Below are 19,337 nucleotides of genomic sequence, written 5' to 3'. Positions count from 1 at the left end.
AAGCTATGCAGCTGGGTGTAATTAGGGTGTTTTCTGGAGACACCAAGAGGTCCAAGAAGCTATGCAGACGGGTAGAGTTGGGATGTTTTCCACTGCTGGAGATAATAAGCGGTCCAAGAAGCTACACGTTTGGGTATAGTTTGGAAGTTTTCCACTGCTGTAGACAACAAGAGGTCCAAGAAGCTATGCAGATGGGTAGAGTTGGGATGTTTTCCACTGCTGGAGACACTAAGAGGTCCAAGAAGGTATGTGATGCTTCTTCCCATGGTTGAGATATAGTTTTGAGTGGAATAACCTCTAAAGATATGTGTGTTCTCCAAAACTTCTGACCACTTTTTAAGATTCTGGAGATACTAAGCGGTTCAAAAAGCTATACATATGGGTATAGTATGGAAATGTTCCACTGCTGAAGACACGCAAGAGGTTCAAAAAGCTATGCAGCTGGGTGGAATTAGGGTGTTTTACACTTCTGGACACCAAGAGGTCCAAGAAGCTATGAAAATGGTTAGAGTTGGGAAGTTTTCCACTGCTGGAGACACTAAGAGGTCCGAGAAGCTATGCAGATGGGTAGAGTATGGAAGTTTTCCACTTCTGGAGATAATAAGCGGTCCAAGAAGCTACACGTTTGGGTATAGTTTGGAAGTTTTCCACTGCTGTAGACAACAAGAGGTCCAAGAAGCTATGCAGATGGGTAGAGTATGGAAGTTTTCCACTTCTGGAGATAATAAGCGGTCCAAGAAGCTACACGTTTGGGTATAGTTTGGAAGTTTTCCACTGCTGTAGACAACAAGAGGTCCAAGAAGCTATGCAGATGGGTAGAGTTGGGATGTTTTCCACTGCTGGAGACACTAAGAGGTCCAAGAAGGTATGTGATGCTTCTTCCCATGGTTGAGACAGAGTTTTGAGTGGAATAACCTCTTAAGATATGTGTGTTCTCCAAAACTTCTGACCATTTTTTAAGATTAGGATAATTTGTCTCAGCAGTAGATATGCACTCTAATGATGTTCTTCATGATGTGTGGTAAAGTGGACCTCTCATGTCTGCCAATGTTACTGTTGATAAGGACACTTTGCAGTGCCCATGCTTGTTTTCGGTTCAGTTCCCTAGTGCCTGGGGAGAACTTTGGGCCCAGACTGTACACAGGACCAACAAATGAGCCCTACCCTTCCTGACACCAAACCCCACCTGCTGTCATTTAGTTGTCAAACAAGAAACCCTCCACTGGCCACAAAGTCTCAATACCAGGTTCTAATAATATATGCTATGACAGGTTTACTTTAATATTGGTTATCCTGCCCTTTTGCTTTTCAGTCATCCACTGCAGATCACAATCTAAGATTCCACTTGCTTTTTATTTGCCCTTATCATTTAGCTGTGGCTGTTTTATGCCTTTTGGGAAAAAAATTGTAGCTAGTAAGGATTAAATAATTCTTGAGGATATAACTGTATCACCTTTGTATTACCTTTGCAGTCCCTGGTCCAGTCCCGTAAGGCCGGCATCACCTCTGCTATGGCCACTCGCACTTCTCTCAAGGACGAAGACTTGGTAAGCACCATTTCCAGAGGGAATCCTCTTTGAGTAAGATCCTTAAAAGAAAGAGTTTCTCCAAGAAAGGAATTTTAGACCTGTTTATAAAGAACGGGGACATTTGCCATGCCGGATTTACCTTATCTTGCCTTCATTTCCTGCATAACATTCCCCATAATTAGAATACAGATTTTTACATCAGCGTATGTCATAGTAAGTGCAGTGACTGTCTGCTGAAAATCTCTTGAATCCTTTAGATTTTCCAGTGGACAGATATCCGTTGGATAGATCCGGCCATGCAGCATTTGCCCCCGCATTCCCTGCATCCAGTGCTATTGTAAACATGACAGCCCCAGCATCCGTCCAGGCGTACATTTGACTGGCTTATCAATGTAGGTTGCCACGGCTGCTATGTTTGCATGGCAGCCTTGGCATCCCTCCAGGCTTGCATTTGCCTGACTTGTCACTGTAGATTGCCGAGGCTGCTATGTTTGCATGGCAGCCCCGGGATCCTTCCAGTCGTGCATTTGCCTGGCTTGTCAATGTAGGATGCCACGGCTGCTATGTTTGCATGGCAGCCCTGCCATCCCTCCAGGCGTGCATTTGCCTGGCTTGTCACTGTAGATTGCCGAGGCTGCTATGTTTGCGCGGCAGCCTCGCCATCCTTCTAGTCGTGCATTTGCCTTGCTTGTCAATGTAGGATGCCGGGGCTGCTATGTTTGCATGACAGCCCAGGCATCCTTCCAGGCGTGCATTTGCCTGGCTTATCAACGTAGGATGCTGCGGCTTCTGTGTTTGCATGGCATCCCTCCAGACACGCATTTGCCTGGCTTGTCACTGTAGATTGCTGAGTCTGCTATGTTTGCACAGCAGCCCATGCATCCCTCCAGATGTGCATTTGCCTGGCTTGTTAATGTAGGTTGCCACTGCTGCTGTGTTCGCATTGCATCCTCAGCATCCCTCCAGGCGTGCATTTACCTGGCTTGTCTATGTAGGTTGCCGCGGCTGCTATGTTTGCATGGCAGCCTTGGCATCCCTCCAGGCGTGCATTTTCCTGGCATGTCAATGTAGGTTGCCGCAGCTGCTATGTTTGCATGGCAGCCCAGGCATCCCTCCAGGCGTGCATTGGCCTGGTTTGTCTATGTAGGTTGCCGGGGCTGCTGTGTTCGCATGGCATCCCTCTAGGGGTTCCAAGTCGCAGCGACTTTGATAAAGGTTCCTGCACTACTTTTTTTGGGATTTCATTGCCACTTACATACGCTTATTTTAAATAAAGTTGCAAGCCGCAATGAAATCGGAGGTACAATTCGGACTGACCTGCGGATTTGAGGCAGTGCAATTTGAAAACCACACTGGTGTGAACCAGGGCTTAGGGTTTTTTCAGACAGGCGGTAATGCTTACTGTCCTCCAAAAAGCGATCTGTGGTGGATCCCTTTTTAGAGGCCAGTATAGCAGAGGCTGGCAAGGTTTCAGGAGACGCTACTGCCGCCTCCTAACTCCTGTTTTTTTTTTTGGAGGGGGAGGGGGGGGGGGTCTTTATTGTTTTTATTTATTTTTTTTTTTTATTTTACATTATGGGTCCGCACCATAAGTGGGAGCCATGGCTTGTGGTTGTGGTGCGGCCCCATGGATCTCAAAGGGTGAGTTTGGCAGGCGGTGCCACCTGTCAAACTGTTCAGCCCAAGTTAAAAATGCTGTGGACACAAAGCCATCACAGCCGCACCATGTGTACAGCCCTGTCAGGCTATAATGTTGGAATTCCGGTGTGTGGCTGGGGAGGGGGTAGGGCAGTAAAACCGCAGCTCAACCCCCTGATTTTACCCCACTGGGCCGCCTGAGTGAAACAGACTTTTCTGAACTGCAGCCAAGAAACGTCCGGTTTCCTGTGCTGCCTGACAAGGCTGTGCTGTGTAGCAGAGCTGTGTAAATCTCAGGACTGGAGGGACAGAAATACACATCCTTTGGCAGGTAAAAGATCCCGGTTATATGTATTTCATCGGTGTATTTACCTGGAATTTAACTACTTCATCGCCTCACTGAGTGGCCTGTTCAGTGTCTACAGACCAGAGCTGTGTGAGAGCTGGACCCTTACCTGAAATCTTGCAGTTCTCATATAGATTGTATCTAGGCATGGAGCCACAGTCTCCCCCATTTATATTATTATAATATCCCTTCCCCCAATGGGTGTTTTTCATGTGTTTCAGAAATCACACGTGTACAAGAAAACCCTCCAAGCCTTAATCTACCCCATTTCTTGCACAACGCCCCACAACTTTGAAGTCTGGACCGCCACCACTCCCACCTATTGCTACGAGTGCGAGGGTCTGCTGTGGGGGATCGCCCGGCAGGGGATGCGCTGCTCCGAGTGCGGGGTCAAATGTCATGAGAAGTGCCAAGACCTGCTAAACGCTGACTGCCTGCAGAGTAAGTTCTCCGGGAGTAAAATCCCCGTAATCTTTCTGTATGTTCGTTCCCACCATCCTCTGCACAACTTCTCCATGAAGAGGGTATGACCATAAAATCTGGACGCTTTATATAGAGTTCAGTCATTGCTGTGTTTCAGCGAGATAATTAGGCTCACCGGGTTCAGGCATGGGTACGGGGGTCAACCTGGTGACAACAGAGTGCCCACCGTGCCCCGAGGTCTTAGAGGTTGTCGCACCGAAGGTCATTGAAGATCCCCCTGGCGCTGTCCCACTTGCACACATGCCGTATAAGCGGCTGCTTTGACACATACTCCCGGCTGTGCTTGTTTGTCAAATTGTGCTCTACGGAGGCGTTCACCCGTCCAATCATCATCACCTGGAAGGATTGGTGGCTCCATGTCTTCCTGGCGGTGTCTGCCACCTGCCAGTTATGTGTGACAGCGTAGAGTATAATTTCCTTTCCGCTCTGTATCCCCGCGTGATATAGTAAACCTTAGAAGGAGAAGAGAGCTGTGATTAGTGCTAATCACAGCTCTCCTCTCCTTCTCAGGTTTACTATATCACCTGCAGGCGGGATCACGCCATCCGCCAAACTCCGTTTATTTAAAGCGAACAATGGAAGATAACTGCAAAAAATTTGGGGGGAGCATACCCATATATTTCTAAAGCTGGTGCAGCTGTGAACCAAGAGACATACATATTAAGAAAGAATAGAGCACACATGCAAAAGAAATTACTACCAAATTTGAAGACAATCCATGAATAAAAATGGGGGTTTGGTCCCACCATATGGCCATATAGTGCTCAAGCCCACTACTACGTCAAAGTACCCCATTATCAGTGGGTCCTACACTATCCATAAAAAAAAATCAGGTAGATATAGGAGGAGTCCCCCGCAGTGCATTTGCACATCTTTCCCAGCAAGGAGTGTTGTCTCCAAGGGTTAGAAAGGCTGGATTCATCTCTTTTTTTATGGATAGTGTAGGACCCACTGATAATGGGGTACTTTGACGCAGTGGTGGGCTTGAGCACTATATGGCCATATGGTGGGACCAAACCCCCATTTTTATTCATGGATTGTCTTCAAATTTGGTAGTAATTTCTTTTGCATGTGTGCGCTATTCTTTCTTAAAATGGAAAATAACTGAGCTCCCAGCCTGGGATATTTCTACACTATATTACCAAAAGTATTGGGACGCCTGCCTTTACACACACAAGAACTTTAATGGCATCCCCGTCTTAGTCCGTAGGGTTCAATATTGAGTTGGCCCACCCTTTGCAGCTATAACAGCTTCAACTCATCTGGGAAGGCTGTACACAAGGTTTAGGAGTGTCTATGGGAATGTTTGACCATTCTTCCAAAAGCGCTTTTGTGACGTCAGGCACTGATGTTTGACGAGAAGGCCTGGCTCACATTCTCCTTACTAATTCATCCTAAAGGTGTTCTATCAGTTTGAGGCCAGTACTCTGTGCAGGACCTTGCTTTGCTTTGTGATTATTTCTATTTTTACGCTTTTCTATTTCGCACTTTTTCTTTTTTCCTTTTTACGGTTCTCTTTGATATGCTTTTCTCTTTTCTCAATGCTATGGTTGAGGTCAGTACTCTGTGCAGGTCAGTCAAGTTCCTCCACCCCAAACTCACTCATCCATGTCTTTAATAGAGCTTGCTTTGTGCACTGGACCAAATCATTTGGGGGTATGGGGTTGCTTTTCATGGGTTGGGCTTGGCCCCTTAGTTCCAGTAAAGGGAACTCCTAAGGCGTCAGCATACCAAGACATTTTGGACAATTTCATGCTCCCAACTTTGTGGGAACAGTTTGGGGACGGCCCCTTCCTCTTCCAACATGACTGCACACCAGTGCACAAAGCAAGGTCCATAAAGACATGGATGAGTGAGTTTGGGGTGGAGGAACTTGACTGACCTGCACAGAGTCCTGACCTCAACCATAGCATTGAGAAAAGAGAAAAGCATATCAAAGAGAACCGTAAAAAGGAAAAAAGAAAAAGTGGGAAATAGAAAAGCGAAAAAATAGAAATAATCACAAAGCAAAGCAAGGTCCATAAAGACATGGATGAGTGAGTTTGGGGTGGAGGAATTTGACTGGCCTGCACAGAGTCCTGACCTCAACCCGATAGAACACCTTTGGGATGAATTAGATCGGAGACTGTGAGCCAGGCCTTCTCGTGCACATCAGTGCCTGACCTCACAAATGCGCTTCTGGAAGAATGGTCAAACATTCCCATAGACACACTCCTAAACCTTGTGGGCAGCCTTCCTAGAGTAGTAAAAGAGCCCCTATGGGTCCTGTAGCAGAAGTTGAGGCTCATTTGTAATCAAGACCTCATCTAGCCATTACACACAGTGCAGTTTGATTTACTGATGAGCACTCTTCCCTCTTCTGCCCCAGTCCATAGGTCGCAGTGGTTGGGCATTGTTAGAGCTCAGCCATCGGACATGACCAGAGCACATGTGAGATGACCTGTGATTTCTGTTCTATCTGCAGGGGCGGCAGAGAAGAGCTCGAAGCATGGAGCGGAGGACCGCACGCAGAATATCATCATGGCCATGAAGGATCGGATGAAGATCCGGGAGAGGAACAAGCCAGAGATTTTCGATCTGATCCGAGATGTCTTCACCGTCACCAAAGTCGCCCATGCACAGCAGATGAAGACTGTAAAACAGAGCGTGCTGGATGGCACGTCGAAGTGGTCAGCCAAGATCACCATCACTGGTGAGTCTAAGACAGGGCGGGGTGTAGCTCCACCAAAATCTATTATATTTATTATTATGTGGATAAAGGCAAAAAGGGGGAGAACCTCCATCAGATTTGCATTTCTTTCTGCGTTCCTAGTGGGGAACATCGGCTCATTTCCTGTGCAGTGACCAGGACAGGAAGTGAAGATAGGTCAGACAGCGAAACAAGTTTGGTAGAAACTTTCACCCTTTCCCACATTTTCATGCTAAAGTATAAATGACGGAACTTCACCCAAAAGGGGAAGTTCATTTTTTCTGTTTGCTCCCACCCCATCATCCCCTGCTACAGCTTCTTGGGACACAACACAGGTCCCAAGAGGCTACGGGACCATTCTCACAGCTCAGCAGGTCCCAGGAGATCCGGGACCATTCACAAAGCTCAGGAGGCCAGGGGACCATTCACACCACTCAGTAGATCCCAGAAGGCCAGGGGACCATTCACACAGTTCCGTAGGTCCCAGGAGGCATGGGGGACCATTCACACAGCTCAGTAGGTCCCAGGAGGCCTGGGGGGACGACAATTTACACAGCTCAGTAGATCCCAGGAGGCCAGGGAACCATTCACCCAGCTCAGTAGGTCCCAGGAGGCCTGGGGGACCATTCACCCAGCTCAGTAGGTCCCAGGAGGCATGGGGGACCATTCACCCAGCTCAGTAGGTCCCAGGAGACCTGGGGTACCATTCACCCAGCTTAGTAGGTCCCAGGAGGCCCTGGCGACCATTCACCCTTCTCAGTAGGCCCGGGGACCATTCACCCAGCTCAGTAGGTCCCAGGAGGCCCGGGGGACCATTCACCAAGCTCAGTAGGTCCCAGGAGGCCCGGGGGACCATTCACCCAGCTCAGTAGGTCCAAGGAGGCCCTGGCGACCATTCACCCTTCTCAGTAGGCCCGGGGACCATTCACCCAGCTCAGTAGGTCCCAGGAGGCCCGGGGGACCATTCACCAAGCTCAGTTGGTCCCAGGAGGCCCGGGGGACCATTCACCCAGCTCACTAGGTCTCAGGAGGCCCGGGGGACCATTCACCCAGCTCACTAGGTCCCAGGAGGCCCGGGGGACCATTCACCCAGCTCACTAGGTCCCAGGAGGCCTGGGGGACCATTCAACCAGCTCACTAGGTCCCAGGAGGCCCTGGGGACCATTCAACCAGCTCACTAGGTCCCAGGAGGCCCGGGGGACCATTCACTTAGCTCACTAGGTCCCAGAAGGCCTAGGGGACCATTCAACCAGCTCATTAGGTCCCAGGAGGCCTGGGGGACCATTCAACCAGCTCACTCGGTCCCAGGAGGCCCAGGGGAGCATTCACCCAACTCACTAGGTCCCAGGAGGCCCGGGGGACCATTCACCCAGCTCAGTTCTTTCAATCACTGAGTCTCATCATCACATATGAACATTACCTAGGATGGTCTGCATGCAAATACAGCCTGCCTCGGAAACACCCACTCCTCCAGACTGAAACCCACCCATCAAGGCATTTTGATATTTGCTTAACTCCTCCCAAGAACTAGCTCACTGCTTGCATTTTAAGAAGATTACTTAGGTGGTTTTAGGAATGCATGTACAGTACCATGCCGGCCCCTCCCACCAGCCATGATCTGCCTGCATTGCGCTGACAGGCACAGAGTCCTAGTGATGGCGTCCACCAGTTACCTTTAGTCTGAGATTTGAGCGCAACTAGTGATACAGAAAGGTGAGAGACAAAGTTACACAGCACAGGCTTTAAAAAGTCCATTCCCAGTGACCCTGTTCTGGACATCTTATAGATCGGAAACTCCTAGCCTCATATTAATTAGTGGTTCCAAATTAATAACTACTGCTGTAGGAAACAGGCACAAAAAGAAACACTCCGCATCTTTCCAAAAAAAACTCTTCTCAATCGTTTTTTACAATGAAAAGTAATTTTGTAATGAAAAAGCTGCTCCCAGCTATTATTCTCCACAATGGAGTTTGCCTCTTTGGCCGGGACTACCTCCACCTAAGCGTGTGGGGGTTCCAGGTTAAAGGTGATGGCAGGTATGGTTAGTGATCAAAATATTGATCAAAAGAGGAGGAGATTAGGAAATTTGTACATCCTTTATATTATTGTATTTCATTTTGTATGTATTGCACACGGCACTAATAATGTTATCATTACATGTTTGCATTCTTTCGAGTCCTGATAAGAATTAGCCTGCCTATGTTACGCCCCTTGTTACCATAAAAGTACAATTGTAATAATAATGTGATTCCTACATAATCAGGTGTATAAAAGCCTTCAATTGCCTCAAATAAAACAGAACAGTTATTTTGGAAAGAAGCGGAGTGTATCTTTTTGTGTCTGTTCCCTACTGCAGTAGTTATTATTAATTTGGAACCACTAATCAATATGAGGATAGGAGTTGCCTATCTATAAAATGTCTAAATTCTGGTTGCAGTGGACTAAACAAATTTGAATTAAGTCAAACCAAGTGAACAGTTTCAACATTTGCTGGATAGCGTTATGAGTTCATTGATATGTAGCGTGGTTCGTCTCACACTGGCCTCTCCTGTCTTGCAGTTCTCTGCGCTCAGGGTCTGCAGGCCAAGGACAAGACGGGCTCCAGTGATCCCTACGTCACCGTGCAAGTGGGGAAGACCAAGAAGAGGACGAAAACCATCTACGGAAACCTGAACCCCGTGTGGGAGGAGAAATTTCACTTGTAAGTACTCCAAAGCAGCCATTTATTTATAGAAAGCAGCTAGAGCAAAATGAAGACATTGTAATTTCAACCAATCAGGTCCCAGAAAGCCTCCTCTGTGTGCCTTTCTCAACCTAGTTCCACTTTGTTGACTTTGGGGCTAAGCCCTTCAGCATTCATCATCCATGTCCAGCATCAGCATGCTTATTGGCCGTTGAACCACTCTCCTTGGCAGGGCTTTTTTTCAGCTGGAATTTGGTGGAACTCAGTTCTACCGCCTTTAGCCCAGGCCCTCTGCTCCCTGCTCACCGCTATCACTAGTGACAGCTTGTCCCCCAACAGCTCCTACAGATCTGATCTCATCAGCAGCTCCCACAGGGTGGGTAAAGGGAAAATGCAGGTTCCAGGGTGCAGTGCGGATGCCAACACCCTCACTGGTTGATTTTCCTATAAGTGAGAGAGGTGGAGAAACCTACAATGTGTGGGGAGATACCAGAGTCAGTTGGGTGCTTCAGGAGAATACAGCAACAAAAGAAAAACATGGAAGATGGTGGAGCTTTTAAGGAGTGGGGAGAGAGGATAGGAGTGGGGGGGCATGCAGAGACCGGAGCTGAGGAGGGCTGAAAATGAGATGTGGATGGTAAGTGGTAAGCAGCTATAAAAGAGAGGCTGAACTCTGCACTGTATGTAGTGCACCTCTGAACTCTGCACTATGTGCGTAACGCACCCCTGAACTCTGCACTCTGTGTGTAACCCCGAAAACTCTGCTCTCTATACATGATGCACACTGGTGTTTAATGTTCTTTTAAGGCCGTTCTACTGTAAATTAAATTTGATTGCACCCGCTAATTGATGCCCCTTGGAGGGTGGGTGTGTGTGGTGTTGAGGGGGGGGGGTTGGAGAGGGGTTTGGGGGGGGTGGGTTGTGGTTGAGTTCCAGCACCTACTTTTTCAGAAAAAAAGCCCTGCCCCTACGTGCCAACCCCTTGTCCAAGGAGCAGGGCTGTTTTTCTGAAAAAATAGGTGAAGTTCGGGAAGTAAGGCCCCCCAGTAACATAGTGAAACCATTTTCAGAGGGGCTCACAGAGGAAAGTTTTATGTCTAACAAAAGTCAAACATAGGCACCTATAGTTGCTTGTTCTTAGAGAGGAATTCTGAAAGGTTCACTTTCAATCACTTTAAAAAATTGTTAAATTAAAGCTGATCTCCAGGCAGAAATTTCAAGTCCGTATTGTGACCTTCTATTTCCAAACCATGCTGCAGCCATTTAGGTATGTAGGACTGCTGACCGGGGGGGGGGGGGGGGTATCAATCACCAGGCAATCAAGGTGTTTGCTTTGGGCAGCATTTATCAGGGGGGTGGCGCCGCCCACCCTGGCGACCACGCTGTTGCTGAACGATGGCTATAGCATGGTCATCAAGTTCTGGGAGGGCATCTATTGATGTCCTCCCAGAACTGCGCCCTATGATCGCTGTGTCCTTTTTGGCACAGCTGATCGGGTTAAAGAGCCAATCACAGCGGCTCTTTACCATGTGATCAGCTGTGTACAATCACAGCTGATCACAATGTAAACACCGAGTATCGGCATTCCTGACAGAGTGAGGAGAGGAGAGCCGGCAACCGGCCAATGTGACAGGGGGCATCTACACTGATAATAAGAGCACTGATCATCACTGTCCTGGTTATCAGTGCGACCCCAACAGTGCCCACCATTGCCACCTCATCTTCTGCCCTGCTGACCCCATCCTTTGCCCCATTGACTACATATGTAACATTTGGACCAATCATGTCTCGGGGTCTGATGAGGAAGCTGCAGCTCTTCTCTGTGAACGGCTGCAACTTCCACATCAGACACTGAGACGTGAACAGTATACCGTGCCTGGGGTGGGACAAATCTAGATGGGGGCAGGGACGCCCAATTTTAGATTTGCCTAGGGCAGCACAAAACCAAAGTACACCACTGCATCTGGCCACTATGCCTGATCCTTACCTGGGCCAACGGTAGTATAACATCCTCCTAGTAGCTCAGGCCCTGTCCACATCTGAACAACTCGGAATCGTTGGCAGAATTGCGCGATTCTGCCGGCGTTTACATAGTGCGCTAAAACAGGCCAAAACGAGGTGCCGTTTATTGTTAATGGGACCCCAAGCACGCTAAAGAAACGGGCATTCTGTCACATGACAGAACACCCGCAAAATCTCGCTATTTAACCACTTGCTGACCGCCCGCTGCAGTTTTAATGCGGCAGGCTGGCTCGGCTGCGCAAATCGACGCAGGGATACGTCCGTTTGCGGGAGTGGTGCTGGGGAAGTGCCGGCGTGCTCCAGTCCCCACTAGTTAGCAGGGATGGCGATCCAAGGGACCGGCGGCCGCGATTGCCTCCAGGCACCTGCGATCGCTCCCCGCTGAGAGAGAAGGGCGGTCTGCTGTAATAAACAGTTATTGTTATCTCTGAAATGATCACAGAGCGCCTGTGATCCTTCTATTATAGGATCACGGGTCTCTATGATCATTTCACAAGTCCCTCCCCCATAGAGTTAGAAAACACTCCCCTAGGCTCACAATTAACCCTTTGATCACCCCTAGGTTAACCCCTTCCCTGCCAGTGTCATTAGTACAGTAACGGTGCATATTTTTAGCACTGATTACTGTAGTAATGTCACTGGTCCCCCCAAAAGTGTAAAAAATGTCAGTTAGGGGTCCAATCTGTCTGCCGCAATCCCGCTAAAAATCGCTGTTCGCTGCCATTACTAGTAAAAATAAAAATGTAAAAAAAATGACAAAAATCCCTAGTTTGTAGACGTGTTAGCTTTTACGCAAATCAATCAAAATACGCTTATTGCAATTTTTATTACCAAAAATATGTAGCAGAAAACAAATTGGCCTAAAATGATAAAAATAAAATTTATTTTCAAATTTTTTTTTTGGGAATGTTATATAATAGAATGTGAAATATATTGTTTTTTTTTTGTTTTGTTTTTTTTCAGAATCGTCGCTCTTTTTTTGTTTGTAGCGCAAAAAAAAAAATCGCACAGGTGATCAAATACCACCAAAAGAAAGCTCTATTTGTGGTTAAAAAAAAGGACATCAATTTTATTTTGGTACAATTTTGTACAACCACGCAATTTTCTGTTAAAGTAACGCAGCGCTGAAAAAAATGGCCTGGTCATTAGGGGGGCAATTCCTTTCCGGTCCAGAAATGTGTTAAATTCGGCTCCAAAAAGAGGTACCAGGAGCTACTTTGGAGAGGAGGGCGGCCTATCCAAGTCATTGATGTTGCTCCAAAAATGTGCAAAAAAAAAAAAGAAAGTGACGCTTCCACTTTGCTCACAATAAAATACAAGAGGGTTACGAAGGCCCTGCTCACAATCTAAACCCCAATCTTCATTCTAGTAATTTGCTGGCCCTAACGTGGATTTTTAGGCTGATCTGTACAAGATATGAGGCGTCCTGTTATCTAAGAATACAAAAAATTTCCTGGGACACTGGTGATGCAACCTTCCCAGGGGAAACCTGTGAGGCCAGGGCTACGTCACCAGTGCCTCCGGAAAACCAGGAAGTTAAAGATAGAAAATAAAAAAGTTTATCAAAATGTATTTTATTTTCAAAATGTCTTTTATGATGTAGATCAGGGGTCTTCAAACTATGGCCCTCCAGCTGTTTAGGAACTACAATTCCCATCATGCCTGGTCATGTCTGTGAATCTCAGAGTTTTACAATGCCTCATGGGATGCGTAGTTCCGCAACAGCTGGAGGGCCGTAGTTTGAGGATCCCTGATGGATGGGCATGCAGCGCTGGATGCAACATTAAATTCTGCGTTTGGCGAAGGGGGGTTGGGGGGGTAAAGGCCATCCTAACGCTCCCCTTTAAATACCGACTTTGTGCCCCGGTTGGTTATGTGCAGCAGATGTCATTGCCCCCTTTGATTAGCTGTAATTTTCCTTTGTGCCTCTCTCACATGTTCTATTTGAGGAACGGCATCTGATCTCTAATGAATCGTTGGGAAATTGTAGAGCGCAGCGACAATGATCCCAAATTAGACTTTCCATGCGGCTGAGTAGCTTTACACAATAGTGGGTCTGTCATACAGGGAGGTGTTTGCACACTCTGTTCAATTCTGAGATGTGTTCGTATGCGATACCCTGCGGGGTCGCTGCTCTTTGTTCCCCTTAGATGAGCTCTTGATGACTTCAGTCTTCAGTTCAGGGACCGCATGACAGATAATTCATTAATATGGACTGTGTAACAAGCTGTCGGCTTCTTTTTATAGTCATCCCCATCAAACCTGAAAACAAAACCTAGAAATACAAACCGAGCCTTAGGCCTTGTTCACACGGGCGTATCGCATCATACTTCCTGGCTGTGTTTGCCCGCACGGGGATGCATGGGGGTTCCGTTCAGGCAGCCCCATTCATGTCAATTGGGGTACAGCAGCGGCACGGATCAAGCCACTGCCCCTAATTTATAAAAAAAAAGCATCTGGACTTTGATGTTCATACAAGAGAACAAGAAAATTCTGAGAAAAGGCTCAGGTTAGGCTGCTCACAATGGACAAGGCTATCCCTCCAGTGGGTACCCGTTACCAGAAAAAAAAGCATGCACTATTGGAAGGAGCACCAGAACATCAGACTCCAGTGTGATCAATATCATAAACATAAAAAAGCAAAAATGTATTTATTATTAAAAAAAAAGAAGAAAAAAACGTGTTTTGGGAGTCAGAAAAACTCCCCCTTCGTCAGGGCTTAAGTTAAAATAAGAACCTTGTGTTGTAAAGGAAGACCCGTTGTTTCACTTACCTGCATATGTGATTAATATCTGTGTTGTATTCTTTAAATAAAAAATAAATAAGAACCTTGAATGGACTTTTAACTGAAGCCCTGATGAAGGGGGAATTTTCCTGATCCCCGAAACACATTTGTTATTTTTTGCTATAAACTAATGAATACATTTGGATTCTTTTATTCTATGGTTTGCCACTCCTTCCATTAGTATAGTTTTTATTTTTCTGGTAAGCTGCTCTTAGTTTAAAGCCTGTGTGGGTGCGGGTCCCTAAGCAAAGGCTGTTTGCGCTCAAGGTTGTGCACCCGCACCAATGCCAAATTGGGAGCACCAGGTGTGTCTGTACAGCTGCTGCATCCCAATTGACATGCATGGGACTGCCTGCAAGTGGATGCGTGGAAAAAAAAGTTTGAAACACATCCTGATATATTCAGAAACCGTATAATGAGGAAAAACTCCACCTTTTATCATTAACCACTTACCTGCTGGACACTTTCACCCCCTTCCTGCCCAGGCTAATTTTTAGTTTTAAGCGTTGTCACACTTTGAATGACAATTGCGCGGTCATGCAACACTGTACCCAAATTACATTTTTATACGTTTTTTTTTTCACATAAATAGAGCTTTCTTTTGGTGGTATTTATTCACTGCTGGTTTTTTTTTTCTTTGCTGAACAAAGAAAAAAAGACAGCAAATTAATAAAATAAATAAATACATTTCATAGTTTGTTAAAAAAAAATTAGCAAACAGGAAAGTTTTCTCCTTCACTGATAAGGTTGCACTGATGGGCACTGCTAGGTGGTGGGCACTGATGAGGCTGCACTGGTGGGCATTGATGAGGCTGCACTGATGGGCACTGATAAGGTGGTATTAATAGACTGCACTGGTGGGCACTGATGAGGCTGCACTGGTGGGCATTGATGAGGCTGCACTGGTGGGCATTGATAGGTGGCATTAATAGGCTGCACTAGTGGGCACTGATGAGGCTGCACTGGTGGGCACTGATAGGTGGCATTAATAGGCTGCACTTGTGGGCACTGATGGGGTTGCACTGGTGGGCACTGATAGGTGGCATTAGTAGGCTGCACTGGTGGGCACTGATAGGTGGCATTAATATGCTGCACTGGTGGGCACTGATGAGGCTGCACTGGTGGACACTGATAGGTGGCATTAATAGGCTGCACTGGTGGGCACTGATGAGGCTGCACTGGTGGGCACTGATGAGGCTGCACTGATGGGCACTGATGAGGCTGCACTGATGGGCACTGATGAGGCTGCACTGATAGGTGCCACTGATGGGCCCTGATAGGTGGCACTCACTGTAGTAGCGATTAGCTGTGACTACTACAGCAATTATCAGCTTTCCCAGTGGTCCTTTAGGACAGCCTTTTTCAATGGGGGTGTCTTGTGTTTTCTTCAGGGGTGCCTTGGCGAAATGCCTAAAAATTGATCAAAAATTGTATACAGGCCAGCAGGGGGACCAAGCCTGCCCTTTGGTTACACAAAGCCACAGGTTTCCATTGTGCACCGTTACTATGAGACACTGGCATTCTTACAGCCAATGACATCATCCGTTAATAAGGAGGATGTCTGCTGCCTCCATAGCATCCTTGTTTGACCCTCCTCTGCCCCTCTCCATCAGCACTGGGGTCACATTAGCTGACTGATGGAGAGAAATTGAGGGAGAAGAGAAACATTGGAATACTAGTCAGTACCAGTGTGCAAAAGTCTGTTTGCTTTGGAAGAATAAATCACTTTTAACGTTGGGTGTTTTACTTGTGGATGTTGCTGCATTGTGTGAAACTATTAGAATAGTTGTTTTTTTCATTTTAGAATGGGGTGCTTGGAGACTGTCCATCATTTTAACCGCTTGCCGATCGCCAGCAGTACATATACTCGGGTCTGTCCCACGAAACAACGTAACTATACGTCGCTTTGCGGGACTGCGAGTAACGGCGCGTGTCCATTTGCCACGGGGAAGCTGATCTGCGGGTCCGGCAGCCGCGATTGCCGCCAGGCACCCGCGATCGCTCCCTGCGGAGACAGAATGGCGGTCTGCTGTTGTAAACACGGGATCCTGTTTCCTCCTATAGATCTGTGTTTATTCCATAAGACACGCCCCCCACAGTTAGAATCACTCCCCTAGGGTCACATTTAACCCCTTGATCACCTATACTGTTATCCCCTTCCCTCCCAGTGTCATTAGTACAATAACAGTGCATATTTTTAGCACTGTAGTACTGTAGTAATGTCACTGGTCCCCAAAATGTGTCAAAAATGTCAGTTAGGGGCCCGATCTGTCCGCCGCAATGTCGCAGTCCCGCAAAAAATTGCAGATCGCCGCCATTACTAGTAAAAAATATAAATAAATAAAAATGACATAAATCTTTCCTGTAGTTTGTAGCCGCAATAACTTTTGCGCAAACCGATCAAAATACACTTATTGGGATTTTTTTTACCGAAAATATGTAGCAGAATACAAATTGGCCTAAAATTATGAAAAAATTAGCTTTTTATATTTTTTTTTTTATTGGGAATGTTTTATAGCAGAAAGTGAAAAATATATATATATTTTTTTCAGAATGGTCGCTTATTTTTTTGTTTATAGCGCAAAAAATAAAATTTGGACAGGCGATCAAATACCACCAAAAGAAAACTCTATTTGTGGGGGAATAAAAAGGACATCAATTTTTTTTGGGGTACAGCATCGTACGTACGCACAATAAGTTAAAGTAACGCAGTGCCGTAATCGCCAAAAAATGGCCTGGTCATTAAGGGGGGAAATCTTCCGGTTTTAAAGTGGTTAAAGTGCAAAAAATTAAAATCGCACAGGTGATCAAATACCACCAAGAGAAAGCTCTATTTGTGGGGAAAAAAGAACTTAAATTTTATTTGGGTACAGCGTCGCACAACCGCGCAATTGTCAGTAAGAGTAACGCAGTGCCGAATCGCAAAAAAATGGCCTGGTCATTAAGGGGGGGTAAAACCTTCCGGTCCAGAAGTGGTTAAAGGGGGCCTTGACTGAAAAAAGGTTGAGAAACCCTTTTATATAATGGAGGTGTCCTATGGTACATAAACATAAAGAGGTCCCTACCTACATCCTATTATTTTAAAGGGGAACGAAGTGAGGCATATGTGGACTTTAATGGTACCGTAAAAACAGTAAAAATCCCGTAGTCTAAAATGAATGGGTATAAAAAGTTATTCTAGTAGGTTAAGCTAAGTGATTGCCCCTGATCTGCCGCCATTTAATCGCTCAAAAATCTTAACCACTTAACCCCCGGAGGATTTGGCTGCTAAAGGACCAGTGTTTTTTTTGCGATTTTTTTACTGCGTGACTTTAACGGACAATTGCGCGGTCGTGCGACGCTGTACCTAAACGAATTTGACGTCCTTTTTTTCCCAGAAACAGAGCTTTCTTTTGGTGGTATTTGATCACCTGTGTGATTTTTTGATCACGCGCTATAAACAAAAAAAGAGCGTAAATTTTGCAAAAATAACAATATTTTTCACATTTTTTTATATGAAATTCCCCCAAAAAAAAAGTAAAAATCAAAATTTTTTAACATTTTTCGGCCAATTTGTTTTATGCTACCTATGTTTGGTAAAAAAAATTGCAAAAAGCGTATTTTGATTGGTTTGCGCAAAAGTTATCGCGTTTACTAACAAAGGGAAAGATTTTTGTCATTTTTGGTGTTTTTTTTTTTTAACGCGTAATGGCGGCGATCTGCGATTTTTTTTCGGTACTGCGGCGGACAGATCGGACCCTTGACTGACATTTTTGACACTTTTGGGGGTACCAGTGACATTACTGCAGTAATCAGTGCTATACATATGCACTGTTACTGTAAAAATGACACTGGCAGGGAAGGGGTTAACTTTATTGGACAGGGAGGGGTTAAGTGTGTCCTAGGGGCGTGCTTCTAACTGTGTAGGGACATTCCTATTGGTGTAAAAGCAAAGATCAACCGTTCTACATAGTAGAACGGTCAGATCTTCACTTTTACACAGGGAGAACTGACAGGCAGCTTGTTTACACAAGCTGCTCTGTCTTTCTCCCTTCACAGGAGCGATCGCAGTGTGACCGGCGGACATCGAGTCCGCCGGTCACACGCACTGACTTGTCTGTGAACGAGCCGCGGCGGGCGCGCGCCTCGGTGGGCGCGCGCCCGCCCGCGATAGGCTCGCAAGTCAGTGACAGGCGAGTGACGTACCGATACGTCACTCTGCCTGGCCGGGGCTGACCGCCGCAGTATATAGTCGTGCGGCGGTCGGCAACCGGTTAAAACCATTGCAGACCGATGTAAATACTCACTTCTTTCCCCTTTGAGAAACACTACTGTCTGGTCATATCCTATACACTGTTCGGCCTCTTTCATACGGGCGGCGAGCCCGAAGGAGTCCGTTCTTCTCATCGGTGATTGATCCGCTGATCCCCGCTGAGCAGGCGGATGGCAGCTCCGTCTCTGCTCTGTGTGCAGAGACGGAGCTGTCAGATCATTGCGGTCCTCTATGGGGAGATCGGATGAGAACGGACCACCTGTTCCTTCTCATCCGATCCGATCCGCTGGACGGATGGAAAATAGGGTTTCCATCTGTCCGGATTTCATGGACAGGATTGGATCGCAGTGGGTGTCAGAGGAGATGTCTCTGCTGACATCCGCTGCCCCATAGGGATGCATGGAGCGTCCGATCCGGTCCGCCTGAAAAACTGACGATTGGATCAGAAAGCCCGTGTGAAAGGGGCCTTCCTCTAAAGCAGTGTTTCTCAACTCCGGTCCTCAGGACCCACTAACAGGCCAGGTTTTAAGTATTACTAAAAAACTAAGAAAAAGATGGGGCTTTATATGGGCAAATGGGAAGAGGAAAATCACAAATATCACACAATTATGATAAAATGACTCTCTTTTTTGTACATACATATATATAAAAAAATATATATCCTATAGACACATATTGAGTGAAAAATAAAAGAAAATCGCATGTGTAGAAAATGAATTCCCGTAGAGCAGTGATGGCGATCCTTGGCACCCCAGATGTTTTGGAACTACATTTCCCATGATGCTCAACTACACTGCAGAGTGCATTAGCATCATAGAAAATGTAGTTCCAAAACATCTGGGGTGCCAAGGATCGCCATCACTGCTCTACGGGAATTCATTTTCTACACATGCGATTTTCTTTTATTTTT

The 19,337-nt window shown here is 46.4% G+C and overlaps 1 protein-coding gene across 1 annotated transcript in view; it reads left to right on the top strand.

Annotated features, from left to right (window-relative positions):
• UNC13B (unc-13 homolog B) overlaps window positions 1–19,337 on the top strand; it is a 703,803-nt gene that overhangs the window by 502,729 nt on the left and 181,737 nt on the right. The window contains exons 13-16 of the mRNA XM_082256386.1: window positions 1,473–1,547; window positions 3,735–3,954; window positions 6,461–6,688; window positions 9,245–9,386. Of these exons, the coding sequence (XP_082112512.1) occupies window positions 1,473–1,547; window positions 3,735–3,954; window positions 6,461–6,688; window positions 9,245–9,386 (665 nt within the window). The remainder of the gene's footprint in view (window positions 1–1,472; window positions 1,548–3,734; window positions 3,955–6,460; window positions 6,689–9,244; window positions 9,387–19,337) is intronic.

Source organism: Pelophylax lessonae, assembly GCF_965119305.1.
Source record: "Pelophylax lessonae genome assembly, chromosome: 1".
NCBI lineage: Eukaryota > Metazoa > Chordata > Amphibia > Anura > Ranidae > Pelophylax > Pelophylax lessonae.
The sequence above is the reverse complement of the archived record's forward strand: the minus strand, read 5'-3'. Positions and strand labels throughout refer to the sequence as shown.